The following is a 19,640-nucleotide window of genomic DNA, read 5'->3' on the forward strand; positions in this document are numbered from 1 at the left end:
CATTTTAAACAAGTTCCCTTAGAAGATAGTAAAGCGAATTCAGTGCTAAATTAGAGTACTATGTATACTCACAAAAAGAAAATAACTTATTATTTAAAATATATTTTGTCTTTGATTTTGGGACTTTCTTTGGAGTACCTGATGGACCTAACTTTGCGGGACCAAAGAACATTTTGGACAGATCCCCAGAGGTTTGGAGGCCAATAAGGGAGGTACTATAGGCTCTACCAGTGTCTGACAAGAACTATAATACAAACTGATTTTTGTTTAAAAGTGACAGCCATTTAAAACCAGACAACCTGTGATCATGCCATAGATATCTGAATTAATTTGCTGTAAACATTTGCAAGCTGCCAGTGATTCATTTTTAGGTTAAAAGGATCATAATACACTAGTTTGCATTATGAGGGCATATACTGGCATACTCTAGCTCTATATACCCTTCAAAAGTATTTTGGCCTCACTTTTTAGGTCACTGATGCTAAAATGTCAATTGAAAGTAGCCCCTTCAATGCTCTTACTTTGATAAGAAAAAAAATTCTTTTTTTTTTTCAAACAGTGCATGATGTCTTTCTTTATGCAAATATAATATTAGAAAATGTAGAGGATTATGTACTAATCCACAGATTTCTCATGAAAGATCACCAATTTTATGCAAAAATTTTCTACCAATGCAAGAAAAATGAGAAGAAAAACTGCATGAAATTTCTTGTGAAAAAGTATGCAAAAAAGATAAGTACACCTCATTGAGATGTAGCTTTGCATGTAAAATGCCTAACTAGTATACATTATCATAAGTAGGGAACTTGTCTGTGAAACTTGTCTGTGAAAATTTTGTCTGTAAAATATTTTGCTTGTTAATACAGTGACCTCTTAGGGGGTCATTTTCTAAAGGGATCGCACGCGAAAAGCTCCCTTTTCGCATGCGATACCTAGATCGGAGCGGAGTTGGGGTAGAGTCTGCACCGGAAGGGGAGGAATCGGGGTGGCGTCGGGTTGGACTCTGTGATGACTTCACTGATGGCGAAAGGTAAGACTCCTTATCGCCGCCAGTAGTGCGCCCAATAGCACCACCTTTCACGGTGGCGCTATTGGGTGTGAAAGCCAGCAGTGATAACACTGGCTTTCGCAGGCCCACCCCCCGGTATCGCGCGATTCTCAAAGGCCTGCGATTTTAGAAAATCCAGGCCTTAGTGTGTTAATGCTTCCCATTTAACCACATCATTTATATGAATGTTTGTGGTGAAACAGCAGATTTCTCAAATATCCCTATTGCTCTAAACATACAGTACATTATTCAGAAATGAAGAGTAATATGGAGTGCACATGTTTTTTTACAGTGCAGAATGTGTGAAAATATCTTCTACCATTATGAATAAAAGTTGCTATCATCATACCTATAATCTCATTTCATTTATAATACTGGTACAGAGTGTACTTAGGTTTCTACAAATGAAAAATTCCTGATAAGTTCTAAATATTCAACCACTTAAAAGTATTATTAAAGATGACACTTACAAATAGGGTCTGCTGCTAATGCAGGATCTGATGGTTCACTGGGAGGGCCAACTCCAGCAGCATTTATAGCCATAACTTTGAATTGGTATTCAACACCTTCAATCAAACGCAATACATTGAATTCAAGGCCTTTTACTGATGGTTTTGTTACAGGGGCTCTGTTAACACGTCCCCAGTAGACACCGCCAACCTCTCTCTTTTCCAGCCAGTAGCCAGTGATTGGAGATCCACCATTGTCCAAAGGAGGCTCCCAAGATACAAGCATTGATGATCTGGTGCAATTTGAAACCTTTGGTTTCTTTGGAGGTCCAGGAAGACCAAAAGGATCTTTGATAACCACTTTTTCAGATTTGCACTCATCACTTATTCCATACTTGTTGACTGCTCTAACTCGGAACTGGTATTCGCCATTTGTTGTAAGTTTCCATATCTAAAGATAGATTAAAGAAAGATTCAAAGTACAATTTTTTATGCTGCATTTTCACACTTATGTTCAGCCTTATAAATCGTACATTTGTTATGTAAATTTGTTTTGTGTTACTTTTTTTACATAATAACTCAACACTTATATCCCAATACCTATTTTACTTTTGCGAGATACATTTTCAAAATCATTTACACATGTGTTTAAATGGCTTGTTATAAAATTGGCTCAGGTTTTTGTGCATAAAAGTATGCATACTTTTATGCACAGAAAAAAAGAATCGTTTTGGGGACAGTGTTTAGATTTATGCATATACTTTCTTTTTTCAAAAGTACTTTTATCAATTCACTCACTCAAACACACACATATACACACACACACGTTATTCCCTGCAAAAAATACCTCTAACTTTGTGTGGGTGAGTTTGTGAGCATTATTTCACTTAATTTCCAAAGTAAACTTATGCACATAAATTTGCTTTGAAAATTGATGTACTTTATGCTCATAGCTGCTGTATAAGTTACCTGTAATCTTACAAAATTATCCTTCCATTGTGTAGTCCTTTAAATCTTTTGAGCTATGTTTTAAAAAAACAAGCAGTGCCTAGCAATGTGCTTGGCACTGTCAATAACTGGGCAATTGTGCCATCCCAGCTCCCTGTCATCAATGAGGAGAAGGGAGGCACTGGTACATCAATGTCATCAGCCTGTGCAGATCATGCCTTGGCTGCTCAGGATACTTCCAGATTGGGGCTGGCCAGCACACTGTCCACTGTAATTCCTGGTAACCCATGAAAGGATCTTGGGGCCAACTACCTCACTGCACAGGGGGCCATGATCCTGTTGGATGTGGACCTGGTGGGGTGGGGTGTGGCAAGGATAAGAAGCATGGGCAGTAGCCAGATCAGCCTCCTTTCTTTTCCTTCTGAACCCTACACAGTCTGCTGCAGAGCCAAGTCAACACCAAAGCATTCAGGACAGGCATAGATAGTTGTCAATTGTATTGTATACATAATGCACTGTAACCACTTTCTTAACCCTATTGCTGGCTACCAGTATAATTCTTTATAGTTGTTATCATTGCCACAGTTGGGCAGGGGATACCCAAGCTTAGGGCTGGGGGAACATGTATGGTTTGACAGTGACATTTACTACAAGGCTCCTGCTAGAATGGCTGGAGTTGTCTATTGCCAGGTGCCAGGCTCCGGTATGGCATTATACCAATGACGCTTGATTCGATTGTGTTGTAGGCCCAGAGGGCTGAGAGTCTTGCTTGCATAGGATGGACTGTCAGGAAGGCCGAGACCTACTTCTTTACAGTAAGACTCCTCATCCTGCTTGTGTGGAGTGGACCGGGGTGACTGATCCTCCCCCTCTTTCTTAATTTAGTTTTGGGTTTTCTCATGAATGTATATGCAAATGGTCCAGGTACACAGTCCAGACTTCCTTGTTAGGGTTTCTTTGAATAAAGCGGTAGCCTTTATTACTTCCACTCAAGTAACTATCTCTGGGGTATTAATTGTAAATTTGTACAATGAATCCATGGTCTAAATGTGTCATGGTTGCTGCAGTTATATGCAGTAATCTAAATAAATGAATGCTAGGTGTATAAAAATGTGATCCTTTTATCTCTGCTAAGTTTTCACAAACTGAAGTGACTGATTTCAGACTGGAGATTATTTTGAAGGTGTAAATAAACATGTAGATAAAAGTGAGCTGGTTGATATAGTGAATTTGGATTTTAAGATGATATTTGACAAATTTCCTTGAAAGACTCCTCAGGAAATTAAAAAGTCATAATCAAGCTGTGGAATCTGTTTCCAGAGGACACGATCAAGGTGACTAGAATAGCAGGGTTTAAAAGTTGTTTGGATATGTTTCTGAAGGAAGAGTCAATAAAATATTATGAGCCAGATAGACTAAAGAAAGCTACTGCTATCCAGATGGCGAGTAACAGGAAATAGATCTATTCTATGGGATCTGCCGGGTACCTGTGGCCCAGATTGTCTTCTGTTGGAAACTGGATGCTAAGCTCGATGGACTTTGGTCTGACACAGTATGGCATTTATGTTTTCATGTTTTTTATCATGCTACACAATGCACATGCTTGTAGGCTGGCAACCAGTTAGTTTGAGGACAACAAACATGGACTAAAAGTAGTACTATAATATAAAGCATTTAAGGCTTTGGCCAAAGATACAGAATAAGAGAAATCCATTAGAAAATAGAACCCAGAGTATTTAAGGATCATAAAAATAATCTAAGATTAGAACTATTGTATATTTACTGAAATATAAGAAGTAACAAGTAAACCAATTTCTAAATATAAAATTATTTCATGTAGTAGATTAAACTATATCCTCAGCAAGCCAGAAAATAAGGATTTTTGAAAAGTTAGCACTAATTATATAGAAAAGCAAACAGACTACTTTCATGGATTATTTACCCCAAATCTTCTATCCACAACAATACTGGAGACCTCTTCCCATTCAGATTTCTTTTTACTAGCATCACGTTTATCAATGATATAATTAGTTATTTCACTTCCACCATTATCTTCAGGAGCATCCCATATCAAATAGCACGATTCAGCTTTAATGTCAGTAACTGCAAGATTTCTTGGTGGAGTTGGGCGATCTAAATAAACACAACAAGGTTCAAAAAATAACATTATAATCTGAGAACAAAATAAGCAGATGTTTTGAACATTTGATAGAAAATAATAACATTTCAAATCCTTACCAAATACTTGTACAATAGCAGTACGATAAGCTGCTCCGAGACGATTGGAAGCAGTGATTGTGTAGTTGCCTCTGTCACTCCTAACAGCTGATGGAATGACAATTTCTGATTTTGCTTCACTCCTTGATAACTCTTGTTTTTCTATCTTAAGAGCTGCTGTTGGTTTATCAATTGCAACTTCATTTTTGGACCATTCAATTTTAGGTAAAGGAAGACCTGTTACATCAGCTGGAATATTAACAGGTTCTCCTGCTTTAACACTGATAGTATCTCCTTTAACAGCCAGACGTAATGTAACCATGGGAGGAACTAGAAACCAAAAAGAAAATGATACAGTTTCAGTAAATATATATAATTCAGATTTTAGTGTTATTTTTGCAGTGGGCATTGAAATTAATTACCTTCATCATCCTGAATAACCACATTAAGTGGTAGGGATGGTTCACTTTCACCAATTGCATTGACTGCTCTTGCACGGAATTCATACATATGTAACTCAGCAAGATTATCTACAACAAGTGAAGTATCTGGGCAGAGTTTTTTGTTAACTCTTTCATACTCAGTCAAGTCATGTCGTCTCTTTTCAATGTAGTATCCTATAATAGGACTGCCACCATCATTACGGGGTTGCTTCCAATCAAGTGTAATTGTTGACTTTGTTCTCTCTGTGTATGTAAACCGCTCAGGAGCACCTGGGGGACCTACAGTCACAAGAAAAATATAAATAACACTTATAAAAACAAAACTGACAAAATAAAAGTTGACAACTTTTAAAAATTCTATCAAATAAATAAAATAAGATTCTATTAAATAAATACAAATTAATTTATATCTAAAATTGTATTAAGGTTTTGAATTAAGAGAGCTGTAAGCCTTGGATAAATTAAAAACTTGTAACATCTTGATGAATAGTGAGAATCACATGCAAATATATCAGAACTTAAACTGTGAAAATAAATCTATTGCCTTATTATTGATATTTCATGTCTTCGAGTATGATGTTTTTTTTTGTTGGGTCAAGCAGTTACTTTATTCCTACTTCAAGCAGTTACTTTATTCCTACTGTTTTTGTTTTCTGAGGCACATTATTTTTTTTTCAAATTTTGTTTTCTAATATTTAATCTTCCAAGTTCAAGAAAGTCCCTAATGTCATCTACTATTCAAGGAGTCTAAGGATTTTTGAATGAGTGAAGTCTAAATATATATATATATCATAAACATTTCAGTTGATATCTACAATATTAAACCAATAGAAAATGACGTCAGGCATGATCGCTGGCATTGTTTTTTCAGATGAGAGAAAACTGTTGACACAATATTACATCTGAAGTGTGTGATGTGATCTTTAAGCATAGAATATTTAATAGAAATACGTATATGTGTACATTACAAAAATGATACTATAATACTGTAGCTATCTTTAAACATTTAGGGGATCATTTACTAAGGCTTTCCCCCCATTCCGTGTCTGTGGGTAAAATGCTTACTAAATCAAGCCCTTATTTTGATAAGCTTAGAAAACACCTAGACAGTTGATTTTTAAGTAAGTTAAAATAAACATTTAAACAAAAATCCGATGCAGCGCTTTGCATTTTGACTAGCATCACTCCTGCTATGCAAGGTAACATTATCATTTATGCATAATGTGCATCTTAAAAATGATATATGCATTTGATATACTACACAGGATTTATAATTAGAAAACAACTATTTTACCTAGAGGGTCAACTGCAAGAATTGGACCAAGGTCAACAGGAGGGCCATTTCCAAACTTATTTTTGGCAATAACACGGAACATATATTCTTGCCCTTCAAGGAGACCCACAATATCACACTTTGATCTTTCTGTATCTATTGGTTGTCTCCAAGTATGCATCTTAGCATCTTTTCTTTCTATTATGAAGCCTGTGATATCACTTCCACCATCATCTTCTGGATCAGACCAATTAAGCAAACACATTTTTCTGTTCACAACCACAGGTTTTAGGTCAAGAACTGGCCCAGGCACATCTGAAAGAGAAAACAATATTTATCAGAAGGCATGGTTTTTTGTTTCATTTAAAGTTAACAAAATTCTGAGCAATATTTCTTACCAAAAACATCCACTCTTGTTGCTGCAGATTTAGTACCACTGTCATTGCTGGCAGTAATCACGTATCTTCCGTGGTCCTTCCTCAGTGCATTTACAATTACTAATTGAGCTGTGGTGCCAACATGAGTTATAACAGCCCGCTCCTTGTCTAGTTCACCTTCTTCCAAAGTCCACTCAATTTTAGGTGTAGGCCGTCCAGTGACTGTAGCTGGGATATTAAGAGTTTGCCCAGCCAATATCTGGATACCTCCTTTTACAGAAAGATCCAATTCAACTACTGGAAGCTCTGTACAGAAAACAATTGAACATTAATTTTCATAACATATGATTGAATCCCACATATAAATATTTTCAATTTAGTTAAAAATGCAAATTATCATGTACATAAATTACCTTGAGGTTCTGAAACTGTTACTGGTTCAGTTTCAGCTGGTGGACCTTCTCCAGCACTATTAACAGCACTCACACGAATCTTGTAATCTGCACCTTCTCGAATTCCTGTGACTGTGTATTTACGTATCTTTATCACTTTTTCTGTACAACGTGACCATTCATTGGTTCCCATTAGCTGTTTGTCAACATAATAACCAATTATTTCACCACCACCATTATAAAGTGGAGGATTCCACTCTATCTCAATAGCAGATGAACTGGTATCAACAACCCTCGGAATTGGAGGCCCAGGTGGCACTTAAAAGAAATGAAATGAAAATAGTAAAAATGTACTTACATTGATAATTTTTAAAAGAAAACTTTACTTTCTACTGTGCTACTTACAGATTGCATCATGTGCTGTCTTTGGATCTGATGGTACACTGAATTTGCCAGGACCAGCTGCATTTTCTGCACATACTCTAAAAATGTAGGTAAGCCCTTCCAAAAGGTCCTCTGCATTTACTTCCAATGCACTAACAAGGTTTCTATTGACACGAGCCCAGTGAGTACTATTAATTTCACGTTTCTCAATCCAGTAGCCTAAGATAGGGCTACCATTGTCTTTAGGTTCTTTCCATTTAACTAACATGCTATTGCTGGTGACATCTTCGACATCAGGCTTGTCAGGTGCATCTGGAGGAGCTGAAGGAAAAAAAAATAAATTTGCTGAATACGTGCCCATATTATTCTAATTTCATACACCAATGGTTATATTAAAAGTATTGTTTTATGCAAGAAATATAAAACATTAAAACAGAAACTGTAAAGCTTACTGAATGGATCTTTAGCTGTTACTGGTTTTGAAACACATGGGGGCCCAGGACCAACTCTGTTTTCAGCGGTAACTCGAAATATATATTCTTTTCCTTCAATGAGTTTTGTAACAGGATATTTATGCTGTCTGAGTGTCGACGTGACGATAACCCAGCCAATTTCAGCTTTGGTGTTATCTTTCTTTTCCAAAATGTAGTTCAAAATCTCACTACCACCGTCATCAAGTGGAGGATCCCATTGACAGCTAAGAGAATGTTTCCTAACTTCATCAAATGTGAAATTGATAGGAGGTCCAGGTGTATCTATTGTGAAAAATAATAACAAGGTATTAAAATATCACATTTTCAGCTATTTTTTATTTTTAATAATATGGGGCCTCATTTTCTAAAGTATCGCAGGCCTGCGATACTTTAGGTAATGAGGGGCGGGGGGCCAAAACGGGGGGTGGTCCTGCACTAGCCGGCAGCGATCGCACCGCCACGGTGTGATCGCTGCCGGTTTCGCACCGAATAGTGCCACCATAGAAGGTGTAGCTATTGGGCGCGAAATAGGACGAGAAAAGGCCCTTACCTTTTCGTCGTCCGCGGCATCTTCGCGGTCGGCCCCGGTGACGCCCCAACTCCTCCTCTTCCAGGGCCGATTCCACCCCCATCTTGGTATCGCACGCGATAAGGGACTTTTCGCGTGCGAAACATTCCTTATCGTGTGCGATCCGTCTGGTAAATGACACCGTAAATGATTATCTGCTTACCTAATACATTTACATCGCATGAAGCTTGTGCAACCCCATGATCATTTTCAACTTTGATGGTAAATATTCCATGATCAGGTCTGATAGAATCCCGAACCCACAGCTGAGATTCTCCTTGCTTTCTATTGTCCATAGTCAAGCGTTCTGGTAGAGAAAGGAAGAATGGCTCTTCCACTACCACTTCCTTTCTCCTTCTAGCAGGCACTATCTTGTCCACTCTCTTCTTAATTTCTTCTGGTCTGATGACTTCATTATCCTTTAACCATGTAATAGTTGGATAAGGTGACCCACTAAAATGCGCTTCAAGTACAATCTCATCACCCCTTCTTACAAGAAGGCTGGTAGGAAGGAACGCCTTTGGAGGATCTATCATAAAAAGATATAAACTAGGTTAAAAGTTATTAAAATCAGTATTTCTGCTATAGAATAATGACAGAAACCATGATCATTTACTTTGAGTAATCAAACATACCAATAGGATCCAAAGCTTTAACTCCTGGAGTGATACGAGAAGGTTCACTGATACCAACAATATTTTCTGCACGTGCACGGAACTGGTATTCCTTGCCTTCCTCAAGACCTTTCGCAGTATAGGTTAAAACAGGAACCAAAGAGTCATTGCACCTTTCCCATTTTTCTTCACCTTTTGCCATTTTTTCAATAATATAACCTAAAATTTTGCTGCCTCCATCATACATTGGTGGTTTCCATGTTAGTGTTATAGACTTTGAAGTTGGATTATGAGTATCAAGATCAACTGGTGGGTCTGGACGGTCTATAGCATAACAAAATCAAAACATAGGAAAAGGAAATGAATGCATTGTATTAATACACTATTATCTGTGTCAATCTTGTCTATTAATCACCGACTACAAACTCACATTTTGAATCTTCAGCGATGATAGGATTTCTGAGCTCAAGATATTCACCTCCACCAATTTTATTTACAGCCTTAACTCGGAAGTAGTATTCACTATTAGGTATCAGATCCTTCACATTCCAAGTTAGCTTGTTCTCACCAGACATTACTGGGGTATATGTTCTCCTACCAGCTTCTCTGCGTTCAAGAACATAGTGAAGTATAGGAGTTCCACCATCATCTTCTGGTGGCTCCCATGTTACTTTGCATGAATTCTTAGTCACGTCACTCACTTTGATATCCTTGCATTGCCCAGGTAAACCTGAAATATTAATGAATCAGAATTTTAATATTACTAAAAATAATTATGATGCTGATAAAGAAGAAAGCATTCATATACATATTTGTAATATGTAATGTTAGTTATTAGCTGAACCAATTAAATAGAATTATTACCTATGACTTTCACATTGATAGATCCTGTTGTTGAACCTAACTTGTTCTCCAATGTGATTGTGTAAAGACCAGCATCTGATCGGACACTGCTGGCAATATGAAGCAATGCAGAGTTGTAGTCACTCTTCATTGTTACTCTGTCTCCAGCTTTAAACTCTTTGCCACCTTTATGCCAGCAAATACTTGGTGTTGGAACAGCTCTAAATGGCACAGGGATATTCAGTTTCTCACCCTCAACAACAATAATATCCTGAGTTTTTAGATCAATAGTTGGATTACCTGTAAAAAAATGAGAAAAAATATACAATATTGTAAAAACAATAACACACAAATGCTAGAAATACTGCTAGAATCATATGTTTTGGGGGCATTTTCCAGAAGATTATTCCCATAGACATAAAAGAGGGAAAATCTTTCGGAAAATAACTCCCTTCATTATTAAGTGTAATAAGACATAGTTTCTTACAATCTGGATCCTTTGCAAAAACATTTTCTGAAATTTCTGAAGGATCACTAGCTCCAATGGCATTAACAGCTCTAACTCTCAGGATGTACTCCTTATCAGGAATAATGCCCTCTTCTGCTTTGTATTTCAGATCCTTTACTGGACGAGAATTAATTCGCATCCATTTTTCAGTTCCTGCTTGGCACAGCTCAATATGGTACCCAATAATAGGGCTGCCACCATTTTTCTCTGGTGGTTTCCAAGCAATGGAAATATGCTGTCTGCTTGCATCAGTCACATGTAATTCCAGAGGTGGCGATGGAGGCCCTAGAGAAAAGAAAAAAACCCTCATCACTTTTCCAGCATCAAATCTTTAACTCTCATAATATGGGGCTGGTTACATTGTATTAATAAATAATATAATTACCTTTTGGATCCTCAATGGTAAGCATATCAGTGGGCTCACTAGGATGACCAACACCTGCTTCATTTTCTGCACGAACTTGGAACTGCACCTCTGTGCCTTCAATGACATCGGTTACTTTGTAGTGACAGTCTGGTCCACTTGTCTTTCCAGCTTTTACCCAGCGAGTTCCTAGTTTTTCTTTCTTTTCAATAACATATCTATAGAAAACATAAAACAAGTTTTGTTAGAACACTGAAATCACTAAGGAGTCTAGATACTAAGCCATGTTAAAACTGTCATGGTAATGCAAGTTACCTGCTAGTTTTAACACCTGCATTGCACTGGGTTTTAATGCCTGATTGACAAATTAATGAGATGAAGGAGATAGCAGCATTAAATTTAGCGTTTTGATGTTAAAGCTGCTGTGTTAAGGCTGTTCAGTTTTCCCTGCACTAACTGGACCAAAGTGAAAGGCCTGGTTAGCAAAAGGAGCCTCCCTTTCCCAAAACATGAATGAGCCTTCCTGGCTACCACTCCCCCCTCCCCACCATGATCCCCCTTACCTCTTGAAACATTAACTGGCCTTTCAGGCACCCCTATCTGCCAAAACATTAATGAGCCTTCTGGGTTCATCATCCCGAACCTCACAAACGATATGAAAATTGGTTCTTACCTGCTAATTTTCGTTCCTGTAATACCACAGATCAGTCCAGAAAAGTGGGTTGTGTATCCCTACCAGCAGGTGGAGTCAGAGAACAATTAGAACTTTGGGCACTGCTACATTACGAGAGTGCCACCTGCAGTCACTCAGTATTGACCTGTACCCAAGCCCATGCTAACAGAACTAAATAACGAAGGGAAGCACCCATCCAAATTTCCGGACTACCACTTCGTCACTGGCAAAAACCAGAGCTAAGAACTGCTAAAAACTGCTCCATGAATCATGTCTGCAAAAAAGGAGCTTCAACAATAAAAAACTTAAGCAGGTTCTGATCAAGACAGTCTTTCGGTATCTGAAGAAAGGGGTGGGACTCTGGACTTATCTGTGATATTACAGGAACGAAAATTAGCAGGTAGGAACCAATTTTCATTTCCTGAACATACCCAGATCAGTCCAGAAAAGTGGGATGTACCTAAGCCACCCTTCCGAAAGACCCGCACAAAGCACACTCTCCCTGAAGGACGGTTCATCAGAAGCCTTAACGTCCAATCGGTAATGTTTCGTAAAAATGTGAATAGACGACCACACCGCCGCCCTACAGATCTCCTGAGGTGATAGTAACTGACACTCTGCCCAGGAGGTAGCCTGAGCCTTAGTGGAATGAGCTCTGAGACCCAAAGACACCTGACACCCTCGCGCTATGTATGCTGCGCAAATGGTTTCCTTAATCCACCGAGATATGGTCGCCTTTGATGCTTTGTCCCCCTTCTTTGGGCCACCAAGAGAACGAACAAATGATCAGAACGTCTGAAGTCATTGGTAACCTCCAGATAAGGCAATAAGGCGCGCCGCACATCCAAAAGATGAAGGTCTCTGTTCTGAGAAGACTCCCGGGACCAGTTAGGGAACACCAGAAGCTCCACAGTTTGCTTGACGTGAAAGGCTGAAACCACCTTAGGGACAAAGGACGGAACCGTACGTAATGATACCCGATCGTCGTAAATCCGAAGAAAAGGATCCCGACAAGACAGCGCCTGCAACTCTGAGATCAGAAGGGCCGAGCAAATGGCCACCAAAAACACCATTTTCAAAGTCAGATCTTTCAGGGAAACTCCACGAAGAGGCTCGAAAGGAGCGCCACATAAAACTTGCAGGACTAAATTCAAACTCCAATCCAGACACACCAAACAGATGGGAGGGCGCAAATGTTTGACCCCCTTAAGAAACCGAGCAATATCCGGATGCGCTGCCAGCAAACAGCCATCAAAGTTTCCCCACAAAGCACCTAGAGCTGCAACTTGTACACGAAGGGAATTGAATGCCAAGCCCTTAGCGAGGCCCTGTTGCAGAAAGTCAAGCACCCGAGGAACATGCACCGCTAAAGGGTCGCAGGAACGCTGATGACACATCTCAAAAAGCTTCCAAACTCTCACATAGGCCATAGAGGTGGCTGGATGTCTCGCCTGTAGGAGGGTGGAAATGACTTGTTCTGAATAACCCCTCAAGCATAAACGTCGCCTCTCAAAAGCCATGCTGCGAGAGAGAAGCGATCCTCCCATCCGAAAATATGGTCCCCTGATGGAGCAGATGCGTTAGATGAGTCAGCTGAAGAGGACTCTCTAGAGCAGTGGTTCTCAACCCTGTCCTGGGGACCCCCCCAGCCAGTCGGGTTTTCATGATATCCACAATGAATATGCATGAGAGATAATTTGCATGTTATGGAGGCAGTGTATGCAAATTTTCTCTCATACATATTCATTGTGGATATCCTGAAAACCCGACTGGCTGGGGGGTCCCCAGGACAGGGTTGAGAACCACTGCTCTAGAGCCAAGTGTTCCAGATCTGTAAACTACGGATGACATGACCCTTCCTGGGTGCCGCTCTATGCGACGGAGAAGCTGACCTATGAGAGGCCAGGGCGGGAAGGCATACAGCAGAATCCCCATGGGCCAAGGACACATGAGAGCATCTATGCCCACCGAGCTCTGTTCTCGGTGACGGCTGAAAAAATGAACTGTTTTTGCATTCACCTGCATTGCCATCATATCCAGCTGAGGAGTTTAACATTCTGTTAAATGTATAACGCTCCGGCGTAAGTTCCTGTTCATTGTACACCGACGTGATATCTTTGATGAGCGGCGGTATATAAAAAAATTATAAATAAATAAATAAATAAATCTGGCGCAAATAAGATTCCACGCCTCGAGAGATAGTTCCCATTCCCCTGGGTCTAGTTGCTGACGCCTGAGATAATTGGCTTGCACATTCTCTACTCCCATGACATGGGATGCGGCAATGCCCTCGAGATGGTGCTCCACCCAAGTGAACAGAAGACATGCCTCCAGTGCTATGGCGGGACTTCGAGTCCCACCTTGCCGGTTGATGTACACCGTCGTTGTCGCATTGTCCGAGAAGACTCGCACCATTCTGAATGCCCGCAGGGAGTTCAGAATGGTCTCAAGCCGGTTAATGGACCAGGATCTTTCCATCACCGACCAGAGCCCTTGGGCGGACCTGTCTGCACACATCACCCCCCAACCTGAGAGGCTGGCATTGGTGGAGATTATCAGCCAATTCGGAGTGTCCAAATCCACCCCCTGTTCCAGATTGTCCAGTGACAGCCACCATGACAGACTGGCTCTGGATTCCGGAAGTAGAAGCATTGGTAAATAGAATTGCTCCAACACTGGGTTCCAGTGAGACAAAAGCGCACGCTGTAAAGGTCTTAAGTGAGCGAACGCCCAAGGAACCAAGTCCAAGGTTGAAGCCATGGAGCCCAGGACCTGAAGATGATGCCACACTGTGGGATTGTTCCTTCAAAGAAGGGAATGTATTTGTTCCTGTAACTTCCCTATTCGGTCCGCCGCTAGAAACATTTTGCCCAGCAAGGTATCGAATTGTGCTCTGAGATAAATCAACTTCTGAGTGGGTTCCAAGTGACTCTTCTGCACATTGATTACCTAACCTAGGGATCGCAATGTGAACATCACCATGTGCACTAATCTCTCGCAGTCCTCCCGAGACTTTGCATGAATCAACCAGTCGTCCAGGTACGGGTGGACCAAGATTCCCTCCTGAGAAGGAAGGCCGCCACCACCACCATCACCTTGGTGAATGTGCGAGGAGCTGTTGCGAGACCAAATGGGAGGGCTCGAAATGGAAGTGTTGTCCCAAGACCTTGAACCGCAGAAACCTCTGGTGATTCAGCCGGATCAGAATGTGTAAATATGCCCCCGTGAGGTCCAGAGAAGCGAGAAACTCCCCTTTTCAAACCGCGGCCATCACTGTCCTCAGGGTTTCCATACGAAAGCGAGGAACCCAAAGGCAACGGTTCACCTTCTGCAGATTGGGGATGGGCCGAAATGTGCCCTCCTTCTTGGGGACCACAAAGTACACGGAGTACCGACCTCGTCCCTGTTGAGCCTCCGGAACTGGGACAATAGCTTTGAGCTCGAGAAGTCATTGTAGAGTCACCTGGACCGCCTCTCACTTGACACATGAGGCCACTTGGGACTCCACAAAAACCTCCCGGACCGGGCGCAGGAACTCCAGTGCATACCCGTCTTTGATCACTTCTAAGACCCAGCGGTCTGATGTAATTCTTGCCCATTCCGTGTAAAAGTTGGATAATCTGCCTCTGACAACTTCAACAACAGAATGGGTGCTCATGGCTTCATTGGGGGTTTTTATTACTTCCTGCACCAAGATGTTCCGAATCTGTTCCGGGCCGGCGAACCCCTCGAAAGGACTGCTGCCACCCCGAAGCAGGTTTAGAAGCAGGACGTGCGGAATATCTACCCGCTCTGAAGCGCTAAGAGTCCCGAGACCTAGTTCGAGGAGGTAAGACTTTCTTAGAAGATCTTTTATCTTCCGGTAACCAATTGCCCTTGGATATGGCAAGCAGCTTTACTAGCTGATCCAGATCCTCCCCAAACAGGAGCTTGCCCTTAAAGGGTAGATTACAAAGCTGGGACTTAGAGGACAAATCCGTCGCCCAATTTCGCTGCTAGAGGAGATGCCGCGCTGACACCAAGGACACCATACCTCTCGCCGAGGTCCTCACCAGATCATACAAAGCATCTGCAACATAAGCGATGTCTGCTTCTAGGTAGGCAGACTGCAGAGCCCCACTGTCGCCTGTACCAGCCCCGGCAGCTGACTCCTGGAGCTAACACAGACAGGCCCTCTGCAAACCGCCGCCCAAAAGTGTAGCGCAGCAACCTCGAATGCTCGCTTCAACTGGATCTCCAGCTTGCGGTCCTACATATCCTTAAGGGCAGCCGCCCCAGCAACCGGAATAGTGGTCTTTTTTGTGACTGCCGAGACCACGGCGTCCACCTTTGGAATCTTCAGTAAATCCAAAACATCAGACGATAACGGGTTCAGTTTCGCCATAGCTCTGCCCACCTTCAAGCCGGAATCTGGAGTCACTATTTTGCGAATCTTCTTAGGCAGAGGAAAAGATGTTGTGGGACCCTAATGCCGTTGAGGACTGGATTGACACCCTCATTGTCAGACTCTTCTTGAGAAACCTTAAGTCCCAGAACTTCAAGGACCTGGGGAATAAGGGGTCTTAACTCATCCTGCTTGAACAAACGAACCACGCTGGGGTCATCCCCTTCCACAGGAGAGTCATCGGGATCATCTGAATCATCAGTATCCACATCAGCCGGATCCGATCGCGGATCCGGGTCTGCCGCCCCTACTACCCCAGAAGCCGACGTCATCCTAGACCCCATCAGATCTCGCGTACCCTGGGGAGAATCCCCTGTGGGGTGAGCCTGATCAGAGAGGTGCTGACGAGGCTCCGTACCCCGACCTCTTTTCTCAGGTGGGTCCGAACCTGCCCCCAGGAGACCGGGCCGCTTTACCGCCGAACGTTTCCTTGCCAGGAAAGCCTGGTGCATAAGGAGGACAAATTCTGGAGAAAACCCCTCTGGGTCCCCCTCCCCCACTGGAGAGTCAGCTGGGGTGATATCATCAGTTCCCCCGGTGAGGTCTTCCCTCACCGGGACTAGAACAGGCGGAGAATCCTCTTCCCACGAAGCCGAGACAGATGTTCCATCCCCACGGGAGAAGGCAAGAAGCCCTGAAGAGCTCTCTAACCCCGGGGAACACGCTGCGCATAAGGCCGCATCTAACACCTGGCCGCGTGTCCCACACGCGCGCCAGGTCTGCAATTCTGTTTTCGGTTCCATCTGCAGCAGCGCGTCGATAGTCTGAAGTGAAATAGAAAAGGGCGTGAATAAAAAAAGAAACGTTCTCAGCCGAAACGCGGAAAAATTTCAGTCAAGCAGGACCAGAAAAACAAACTTTTCGTGCTGCGGGATAAGAGACTACCAGCTGAGGAGAAAAAAAATAAAAATTCAAACTAAATAAAAAATATAACTAAAGATTGCAGGTGTGCATCTGTACCACCCGCTGGAGTCAGAGAAATACTGAGTGACTGCAGGTGGCACTCTCGTTATGTAGCAGTGCCCAAAGTTCTAATTGTTCTCTGACTCCACCTGCTGGTAGGGATACACAACCCACTTTTCTGGACTGATTTGGGTATGTCCAGGAACACATTTTCTGGGCTCTACCTTCCTACATCTCGCCTGAAACACATCAGGCCCTCTGGATCCTTTACCTCCCCACTCCCTAAAATGTATTAGGCATTATGGGCCCTTTATTTCCCCTCACTCCCCTCACTCCCCTCTCTGAAACACTATCAGTCCTTCTAGGCGCTCTACCTCTACACCCCCCTCTCCCCTTATTACTAATGACCTCTTGCACAAGATCCCAAAATGTTTAGAATTGCTAAATAATTGAAAACAGAACCTACCTCATGATTGGTCTGCCACCATCATTTTTAGGAGCTTCCCATTTAAGGTCAACATGTCTCTTTGTTACATCAACTACTGTCAGAGCATAAGGAGGCCCAGGGGTAGCTGAAAGTAATACAAATAATAATAAAATAAAACCAGTTATTAAAATATTAGTACAATATTAAGTAAAAAGAACAGAAAAAAACTAAACTTACTGAATGTATCCTTAGCAAGTACTGAATCCTCAATTTCACAGTAGTCGCTCTGTCCAATGGCATTTTCAGCAGCAACACGGAACACATACAAAGAGCCTTCAGACAGTGGTGTGACTGTACATTTTGTTTCTTTCACTGTAGTATCAACTGTTTGCCACCCTTTTCGTCTTACATCTCTTTTTTCAACAATATAGTTCGTAATTGGAGAACCACCATCTCTCTCTGGTGGGCTCCATTTAAGATCTGCAGTATTCTTTGTTACATTAATAACCTCAAGCCAGCGAGGAGGTGAAGGAGGATCTGTCAAAAATATAAATAAGTTAATAAAATGAAGAAAAAGGAAACGAATATTTAATTTACAATACTCAAAGAGCTCAAAGGACTCTTGCAATGATAACAGTATCCTTGGGACAATCACTGGCCATAGCCTAGGCTACTACCTTGATAGTACTGAACTGAAATACTACTTTACATGTAATAGTATTATTTTTAATTGTTAATTGGGACTTCAGAAATGACAAACAAGCCACTGCACACAAATATTAGCTTTAAATAATTGTGGGGGTATTTTTCAAAATGAGTTGCATACTTAAAACTGGGTTTTACATGTGTAAATGCACTTTATGTGGTAAGTGGGCTTTTGAAAATTCCTACAATCTATGCCATTGAATTGTCAATAGGTTTTACCTGCGTTACATTCAATTAACGTGGGTAAATGGCGCCATACGGCCGGCGCCATTTTCCGTACGGAAAAACGATTCGCGGCAGGAGATCGCTCCCAGACCCCCGCTGGACCCCCAGGGACTTTTGGCCAGCTCGGGGGGGCCTCCTGACCCCCACAAGACTTGCCAAAAGTCCAGCGAGGGTCCGGAACGACCTCCTGCAGTCGAATCGTGTTGGTCTATGGCCGGCGCCATTTTGCGCCGCCATTTTGCAAAATGGCGGCGCAAAATGGCGCCGGCTGAAGACAACACAATTCGATTTCAGGAGGCCGTTCCGGACCCCCGCTGGACCCCCAGGTAATTTAAGGCATTTTGGGGGGGTTCGGGAGGGTGGGGGATTTAATTTAAAGGGTCGGGGGTGGGTTTTAGGGTGTTTTAGTGTGCCGGCTCACGATTTTAACGATTTTCACGATACTTTAAACACCCAAACGGCAACAATACGATTCCCTCCCCCTCCCAGCCGAAATCGATCGTTAAGACGATCGAGGACACAATTCACATCTCTACCAGCTAGTAACTCGAGGTGAGGTTTTGGTGGTGGTGTAGAGTTTTGGGGCCAGTTTTACATACAGAAAGAGATGCATGAACAGCACGTAGACTTCAGTGAAGAGTTGACGTCATTTGGAATGATGAAAGTCAGACTAAGATGAGATTACTTCAATGTTTTCTCTTGCCCTAGCTTGATAGTACCCTGGCAGAGAGTCCATCCATGTATGTGCGTGCTGGATTTTAATGTCCGTGCGCATGTGGAGGGGTGGATGGCCTCTTCCGCACATGGGGGGGGGGGGGGGGGGGGGGAGAGATTTTTCAAATTATTTATTTATTTTTATTTTATTTAAAGCTTTTTTTATACCGACGTTTGTTTGCACATCACATCAGTTTACAAGGAACATATAGAAAAAACGTTTTGAAAGAATAAGGAAAAGAAATTACATCTCAATCATTTTAAGTAAAAGTTACAGTTTAAGGGGGTAAGTTGAAGGAGGACTGGAAATATAGGGAAAATAGAGGTCTGGAGAGGTAAAGGGTGTGTAAGGTAAGAACAAAAAGATAAATGCATTTATGCACAGGTGAATTGCATTTATGCACAGGTGAAACATGCAAGAAACTTTGTACAGGACATTAGTATTGATATACTATTGTTTGGAGGCTTGACTTGGTGGTGAAGGGGGGGGGGAGATATGAAAAGGCCTGTTTGAAAAGTCAAGTTTTCAATTTTTGTTTTAAATTTCTGTGTGCTGGGTTCTAGTCTTACATCAGCTTAAATCGGCTGAGCGCACTTTATTGCATCGGCCCCTTTGTTATGTGGACTGTGATGGAATATGGACCTCAA

The 19,640-nt window shown here is 41.9% G+C and overlaps 1 protein-coding gene across 1 annotated transcript in view; it reads right to left on the reverse strand.

Annotated features, from left to right (window-relative positions):
• The window catches only part of TTN (titin), a 509,207-nt gene that overhangs the window by 107,309 nt on the left and 382,258 nt on the right, over positions 1-19,640 (reverse strand). Inside the window, 17 exon segments of the mRNA XM_029605898.1 lie at positions 1,519-1,948; positions 4,388-4,578; positions 4,684-4,992; positions 5,085-5,384; positions 6,400-6,693; positions 6,777-7,061; positions 7,169-7,465; positions 7,553-7,852; positions 7,984-8,286; positions 8,736-9,101; positions 9,208-9,510; positions 9,617-9,916; positions 10,051-10,329; positions 10,517-10,822; positions 10,923-11,119; positions 17,388-17,493; positions 17,586-17,885. Of these exon segments, the coding sequence (XP_029461758.1) occupies positions 1,519-1,948; positions 4,388-4,578; positions 4,684-4,992; positions 5,085-5,384; positions 6,400-6,693; positions 6,777-7,061; positions 7,169-7,465; positions 7,553-7,852; positions 7,984-8,286; positions 8,736-9,101; positions 9,208-9,510; positions 9,617-9,916; positions 10,051-10,329; positions 10,517-10,822; positions 10,923-11,119; positions 17,388-17,493; positions 17,586-17,885 (4,866 nt within the window).

The sequence above is a fragment of the Rhinatrema bivittatum genome, chromosome 6, assembly GCF_901001135.1.
Source record: "Rhinatrema bivittatum chromosome 6, aRhiBiv1.1, whole genome shotgun sequence".
Taxonomy (NCBI): domain Eukaryota; kingdom Metazoa; phylum Chordata; class Amphibia; order Gymnophiona; family Rhinatrematidae; genus Rhinatrema; species Rhinatrema bivittatum.